This window comes from Myotis nattereri, assembly GCF_964212035.1.
Source record: "Myotis nattereri genome assembly, chromosome: 15".
Lineage (NCBI taxonomy): Eukaryota > Metazoa > Chordata > Mammalia > Chiroptera > Vespertilionidae > Myotis > Myotis nattereri.
The window spans coordinates 16,760,337-16,767,670 of NC_138090.1; the positions used below are offsets into that span (position 1 = coordinate 16,760,337).

At 48.4% G+C, this 7,334-nt stretch overlaps 1 protein-coding gene across 2 annotated transcripts; it reads right to left on the reverse strand.

The window, feature by feature from the left end:
* Positions 1 to 1,881: 1,881 nt before the first annotated feature.
* LOC308531186 (haptoglobin-like) lies at positions 1,882 to 6,813 on the reverse strand. Of its 2 annotated transcripts, XM_081108067.1 has the most exons (5): positions 6,615 to 6,813; positions 5,125 to 5,207; positions 4,496 to 4,597; positions 3,717 to 3,791; positions 1,882 to 2,787 (listed from the first exon to the last, which is right to left on the reverse strand). In XM_081108067.1, the coding sequence occupies exons 1-5, from the start codon at positions 6,617 to 6,619 to the stop codon at positions 2,009 to 2,011; spliced, it is 1,044 nt and encodes a 347-aa protein (XP_080964193.1). In that variant the 5' UTR covers positions 6,620 to 6,813; the 3' UTR covers positions 1,882 to 2,008. The 2 variants fall into 2 exon arrangements, with proteins under 2 accessions (XP_080964193.1, XP_080964194.1); XM_081108068.1 differs by lacking the exons at positions 4,496 to 4,597; positions 5,125 to 5,207; positions 6,615 to 6,813 and having other exon boundaries at positions 1,884 to 2,701; positions 3,717 to 3,765.
* Between the last annotated feature and the right edge of the window lie 521 nt (positions 6,814 to 7,334).

A 7,334-nucleotide genomic window follows, 5' to 3' on the forward strand; every position in this document is an offset into this window, starting at 1 on the left:
TCACCCTCAACCTTGCCCATTCCTCCACTCACATATTTCTATTACTCATGCTCTCCGATCTCCAGTCCTAATTATCCCAGTTTCTCTTGGAATGAATAATTCTCCACTGATAGCAGGCAAGTTTGTTTTATTTTGGAGCCTTCCTGGTTCACACTTCGAAAACAGTGTCCTGGTTTGCAAATTTACTAGCTTTTGTGCTATTACCCAGGAAGTGAGACTTGAACCTTTACCATCCAGCACCCAATTTGAGCTAAACAAAGAATTAACTACCCTTAGCAAGTAGGAACAGAGCTCTCCCAGAAGTCAGAATTCCACCTCTTCCTGAGACAAAACTGCTTCAAGGGCTCATGACTAGAAAGAGAGAGAGAATCAGAATTGTTAGAAAGCGTAGGGGCTGCTTTCCCCACTTGGAAGAAACCTACTCTCTACAGGAGTCGGCATTCTTGTCGTATGTAGCTTGTTAATACTAATAAAGGAAGACAGCCAAAGGAAAGCCAGACATTGGAAGCATGGTCATCTGGGCAGCTTTGCCAGGAAACTACAGGTTCACGCTCCCCAGGGAACCACCATGCCATTCCGTGCAGATCACGGGAAAGCATCAAACAAAAGGGGAGGTGGACAGACAAAGGGGGAGATGGGCGCCTGTGCAGTGAAGTTGGTGATGTAGGGGAGGTGCTTATCTGTCAGTCTAGCCTGGGGAGCAATGGATTGGCTAGGAGGGTGGAGCCACCACAAGTGCACAAAATCTTGGAAGGTTAAAATCCCCAAAGAGTTCCTTCTCTCTTGATCTTGCTTGCTTGCTCTCTTGCTCCATGACCCACACTTGCCCGTGCCTTCGCCTGTTCATTCTCCATTGCTGTGGCCTTAAGCAGCTGAGTGGCTGCTGGCTATGCAGATTCGCACACAGCGGACTACAGCTAGGACCACAAGCTAAGCAAGCCGGATGATGGACTGGACTTTAATATGGAGCAGGAACTCTGGTCAGTGGCCTTCATTCTGGCCCTGCTGAAGACAAAATTGGACTTCTTCCACGGCGAGACAGACAGAGATGGGACCTTGGAGGAAAACCCCCTTAATTTTACATCATTAATACAGCTTTCCAGGAAACCTCATCCTCTCGCAGGGACCTCAGGAAATTTTTTCCTCGCAGCACCCCAAGAACTCCATTTCCACCGATAATAAACACAAGCCATCCAAGTTTTCCATTTCACAAAGAAATGCTCTTCAGGGACTCCCAGAAGAAAGATTCCAGAACCCTTTCAGACAGGAAGCTCTTTTTCTAACTGAACTCTTCCGCTATAAACCTTTAGTACATCGCCCAGCCAGCATGGCTCAGTGGTTGAACGTTGACTAGGAGATGACAGTTCGATTCCTGGTCACAACAAATAACCAAGTTTCAGGCCGATCCCCAGTGCGGGCACGCAGGAGGCAGCCGATAAATGATTATCTCTCATCATTGATGATTCTGTCTCTCCCTTCCTCTCTGAAATCAATAAAAATATTAAAAAAAAAATAAGGATGCAGCAAGGAGCTCAGCGTTTGTATTCAGACAGACCTAGATTCAAGGTTCGGCCTTGCTACTTAATAGCTGCGTAACCTTAAGCAAATCGTGTAACATCTCAGGGTCTGTGTTCCCTGTCTGTAAAACAAGGGTAACGATGGCCTTTCTGAGAGCTGCCTCAGTGGGCACTCAGTCAGTGAGTGTGGCCAGCAGTGGGACAGTTTGTGCCACCATGGGGCTTTCCAGTCGGCCTGCAGTGTTTTCTGACACAGTCCCAGTACACGCTGTGCCGCCTGGCTGCTGCTGTACCATAAAGGAAAGGATAAAAAGGTCCAAGCCCCCCGGGCCCCCCAAAAAGAAAAAAAAACAAAAACACAGAAATGAGTGAAAGAAAGCTCTTTATTGTTTGCCTTAGACATGCAGGGCTAGAGCCCGTCGGTTTCACACCAGCTTTTATCCCTCCACCCCCATCCAGTTCCCCTCTTCCAGAGTGAAATCTAGCACACGTTAGTTGTCGGCCGTGGTTTTCTGAATCCAGTCCAGGATGGAGTGCACCTTCACATACACACCGTACTCGGCCACGCTACAGCTCTTATCAAAGCTCAGGATCCCCGCCGCATACCAGGTGTCGTCATCAGTGTCATGGACAGCAAAGGCGCTGCCAGCATCCCCAAAGCAGGTGTCCTCCTGGTACTTGGACAGGCCAGCGCAGAAGGTGTGCTCGTTCAGTATGGGCTGCACCCCCACAGGGCTCTTGGGCTCCTTCTTTTCGGGCACCGTGCTCTTTTCATAGTGCCGCACGCAGCTGTCCTGGTCAGCCACAGGCAGCATGACGTACTTCAGGAGCTGGGTGAAGTTAAAGTTGGCGTTTCGTCCCCAGCCAGACACATAACCCATACGATTCACTTCCGCATAATCTTTGGAAGGTAGGCAGATGGGCATTACTTTCTCACCCACGGGCACCTTCTGTTTGAGTTTAATGAGCCCGATGTCGACCTCGAGGTAGTTAGGGTGGAGAATCACCTTCTCAACCTCCACAAGCTGCTGCTTCCCCACATAGAGCCTTAAGGTAGGGGCAATATCTTTTGCTTTTGCGTCTTCCGCATGACCCAGGAAGAGGTTCTTAGCCGTGGTCAGCAGCCATTGCTCGCCGATGAGTGTGGCCCCCGTGGTGAGGTTATGATGTGAAATCATCTTGGCCTGCCAGGGAAAGCTGTCTTTGGCATCCACCGAGCCACCCAGGATCCGCTGGACCTGATCTACCGGGTTCTTGGGCTTCCCACACACTGTCAAGGAGAGCAAGGAAATCATGAGAAACACGAGGATCTCCCCGTCTGGGAGGGGGGAAAGCTTTGGCTGTCACTGCGGTCTACATGATCATTGTTCATCTCTTCCGAGCCAGGAGTGTGTACACGCTTTGCTTTACCATCTGTCCTCTTGTTTCCAGTGTTTACCGTCAGTTGTTTCTATCGCTAAGGCAGAGCTCCATTACTGCTTTCCTAACTCACCAAAGAAACAAGTATTGCTGAGGTTGAGAAACCCTGGCTGATGAGCTGTATGTATATTCAACAGTTTGTCACAACAAGGACATGTCCACCATTCCTTGAAATTCATTATAACTCATTCTCTCTGAATAAAGAGGGATCTATTGTAGCATTGGCCAGAACTCAGATACTGCAAGTAATACAAGGCAGGTTAGCAGTTCCACACCACTAATAGCAGAAGAGGGCAGGCAAAACCCTCCTGTTCCAAGAGGGAAAAAGAGCAGTAGCTCTTCCTAATGACAAGAAACAGAAGCCCTATCCATCCAGCTTTCTGTCATCCTTCCCTGGATTAGGGTTAGTTACATCCTCCCTGATAGTTCTTCCTGGAGCTGGCTTTACCCTGGGACCCTGGCTCTCTGGGTGGGTTGTCTGTACACTTAGGGTCTCTGGACCCCTTGGGGGCAGTGTATACAGTGGGTTCCGTCAGTGCCCTGCAGGCCTGAATTAGCAGGAACCTTAGTGAACTTTTTAAGGGAATCATCACCTAACTGCTCAGTTCCCTGCCAGCCATTTGTGGTTCTCCCTGGTCCCAGGTCTTGGCTTTCGTATGCTCAGGAGAAGCCACACAGGAGGGGCATGTGCCTCTAGGACATTCTGACCAATATCCCTGCCCAAGCACTGAACCCTCAACGCCTATCCTTGGTCTGCTTCCCAGGCTCTCGGCTGCCTACCTGCTTCACACTCAGGAAGCTTCTCTCCAATGGCCTTGTTTGTCCACTTCTTCTCACTGTTCAAGGTGTACACTCCTGGAACAAAAGGAAAGAGATGAGCCAAAGGAGAAACTCAGTCTGGACCTAGTGCGGGAGAGAAGGTATTTAAAGAAAAAAATTGAAAAAGGAGAAGGAAGGTGAGGGAGGGGCAGGGAAGAGGAGGAAGGGAGGATCGCTGTCCTAGAAGCCAAGTGCTGGGCCCTAGCGAAGCCCAGCAGGACAGAACCGTGGTCATGGTGGTCATGGTGAGGCCATGCAGGGTGGGATCAGGGTCCAAATCCTGCCTCTACCTCTTGCAGGCTACCTGACCTCTCTGTGCCTCAGTTTCCTCATCAGCAAGTAATAATAATAGTATCTTTGTAGAGGGGTGTTATGAAGACTAAGTGAGCAAATGAATGTAAAGCACTTACAACAGTGCCAGGAAAGTAAGGACTTCCAATGTCATCACTATCACCATTGTTGGTTCTTTTGCCGCATCCTTTGCCAGATCTAGATGGAGCTCTCACTCTGAGATAGGTAGGCTATGTGGCATCCCCTCCCCTTAACAAAAGACAAAGCTTGCGGCTGAGCAAAGTTAATTTGCCCAAAAGGCCACAGCACTGGGAACAAAACCCCTTATTACAATCTGCATCTCCTGGCTCTGAGGATAACCCATGAATTTCCTAGCCAGTCACCCTGACTCCACTCATCATGGAAATGCCAGTATGAGTAGGGCACAGGGACACTTGTCCAGGTCTTACCATCGCCTTCAGTGCGCAGCCTGTAGTAGGTCTTACACTGATAGCGAACTGAGTGCTCCACGTAACCATTTGCAATCTCAGGGGCCTTTGGGCAGCTGTCATCTGCAAAGAAAAACAGGAAGAGGAGGTTAATATTAAGAAATGGCCGGAACCGGTTTGGCTCAGTGGATAGAGCGTCGGCCTGCGGACTGAAAGGTCCCAGGTTCGATTCCGGTCAAGGGCATGTACCTGGGTTGCGGGCACATCCCCAGTAGGAGATGTGCAGGAGGCAGCTGATCGATGTTTCTCTCTCATCGATGTTTCTAACTCTCTATCTCTCTCCCTTCCTCTCTGTAAAAAATCAATAAAATATATTTTTTATAAAAAAAAAAAGAAATGACTCTCAGAGACCCATGAAAAGTCAGATGAGAGGAAGCTGCTCTGTACGTCCTCCATCCCAAGTGGAAGTCATGCAGTGGGCAATCTTTCCTTATTTCTGGCTGGCTCCCCAAGGTTTTAACAGTAGTGAAAGGCCAGCGAGTAGGATGAGAAGAGGGTATTTGGGTCTCCTGAAGAAAGGGTGCAGATCTCACAGGGTCAGCCACAACAGGTGCTGGGGTGCACAGCGTCTGCCCAACCCAAACACCTACCTGCATTTTCTGGGTTCTCGTTGACAGTGTCCACTGCAAAAAGCTGCCCCCAGAGCAGGAGGGTGACGACAGTTCCCAGGGCGCTGCAGAGAGAAGACAGGCAGGAGTGCAAAGCTGCTCTCCCTGCTTCACCCTTTTACCCCCCCACACACACCTCCCTCCCTTTAGGCAGCCAGGAAATAAAATAGTCACATGCAAGCACTGGGACCCACCAAATGCATCCTTTACAGCTTCCCAGTACACCCAGGCCCAGCAAGCTCTCTGCTGCTGGGAATTCTCCATAAGCCTCAGACAGGAACCACCAAGATAGGGAGGCACACAGGTGTGTGGGCCTCAATTCCGGCAGCATTAATCTAGTAATACATGGGCTCTCCCGCAAGGGGAGGCTTCCCTTGGGCACCTCTGGAGTGCCAGGCTACGAGCACACTCAGATAAAATGTGGACTGTGGAGCCGGGAACGTGGGAATTGACTGCTAGTCTCTCCACTTTTCAAAATTCCCCATAAGGAAAGGTTTTTAAATATTTCATTTAAAATACTTATATAGTGTGTGTCTTATTTTGTGATCATTTGTCTTCGTGAAATGGTATATCAAACCCCAAAATGCCAGCAGGTTCCCTGGAGCATAACTGGCTCCCTGACAGCATGAGCGGACACGGGCATCGATGCACAGGCCACACCTGCCAGTTACTCATCTCACTGACAGATTGTCAGCTCCTCGGGGATTGCTTGCTTAAGTTTCTAGTATGGCTACTTCAACATTTCCAAAGTCTTTTTATAAAATCGAAGTGCCTTAATTGTGTCATCCAAATATGCCACTATTGGTCTTTCTTATTACACATTTTTTAAAGGAAAAAAAATCTAATAAATACATTTAAAATCCCAGCTACTGTCATCTCCTACAAAGATAAAAACTTCACAACCTCTGCCCTAGGTGGTTTTTCTCAGTGGTTAGAGCATTGCCTGTGGACTGAAGGGTCTCAGGTTTGATTCCGGTCAAGGACACGTACCTCTGTTGCAGGCTTAATCCCTGGCCCCAGTTGGGGCACATGCAGGAGGCAACCAATCGATGTGTCTCTCTCACATTGATGTTTCTCTCTCTCTCTCTGTCTCCCCCTTCCTTTCATTCTCTCTAAAAAAAAAATCAATGGAAGAAATACCCTCGGGTGAGGATTAACAAAAAAAAACACACACACACACACACACACAACTTTACAACCTCAAGGAAAAAAAGATATTTCTTAAAGTAAGTCACGTCTCCTGAGAAAGACGGCAGTATCAGAAGGCATTACCTCTTATGGGTGCAGAAAAGCAGAGGACTTAACACACTGCGCCCTTCAGTTGACTATAATTTAGCCCATTTACCCTATTTCTTCATTGTATTTTTGCATCTGTTCTGTAGGCTTGTCATGCAACTAAGAGAGGTATGCGAAGGAGGATGAGATGAGGAACAAGAGAAAGGGAAGGAAAGTGAGCAGAGCTGTGGACTCACCGCATCTTTGGTTGGTCCTGCCTCTGGAAGAGCAGTGCTGTGGGGTGCAGCGGCTGGTGCTTTTATGCCTGTACTATCTCACCCACCCCTTCCCGATGTTGTAACCCTGTGTCTACACAAGTTTGACCTTGTTAAGGGCACTGGCATTTTCCAGTAACAGAGCCACAAACATCCCCGTTAAGCGTGGAGCTCTTGCCTCACGCTTGAGTTTTCCCTGGTGTTCTTTTACAAACCCAAAGACACCTGGCCCCATCGTGACCCCAGGTAGCTAGCTGCCAGAGAGTTTCCCGAAAACGGCCCCTGGGCGGGCTGGGAAAACAATTGATCTGCACCTCCTTGTTTTGGAGGGTGAAAACACTGAAAAAAAGCCCTTCTTTGGGGTTACTTCAAACCCCTATGAACACTCCTGCAACCGGGCTGAGATGGGGCTCTAATAAAGAGAGCATTTCCTTTTCAAGTATTTCCCCCATGCTGTGTTGACATCTTCCTATTGCTTCAAAGCTCTCCAACCTGAAATCAGTACAATGTATGTATTGTCTTCTCTGATTGCTGTTTGCAAGAAAGCACACAAAAGAGTTAACACAATAGTGTGGACTGGCACATACCATACTCAATGGTAGTGGTTCTCATGGTTTTATAGACCAGTAATTAAGACACAGACAGATGAGAAGGTGTGTATGCTTCAGTCAGATGTTTGCACCTGCTTATCCCAATTACTAT

What these genes read in the sequence shown, in the direction of transcription:
- LOC308531186 (XM_081108067.1), bottom strand. An exon ending in CGAGAACCCAGAAAATGCAG is followed by an intron (nt 4,598 to 5,124) that starts GTAGGTGTTTGG and finishes TTTTCTTTGCAG; the next exon opens with ATGACAGCTGCCCAAAGGCC. An exon ending in GCTTCCTGAGTGTGAAGCAG is followed by an intron (nt 2,788 to 3,716) that starts GTAGGCAGCCGA and finishes TCTCCTTGACAG; the next exon opens with TGTGTGGGAAGCCCAAGAAC.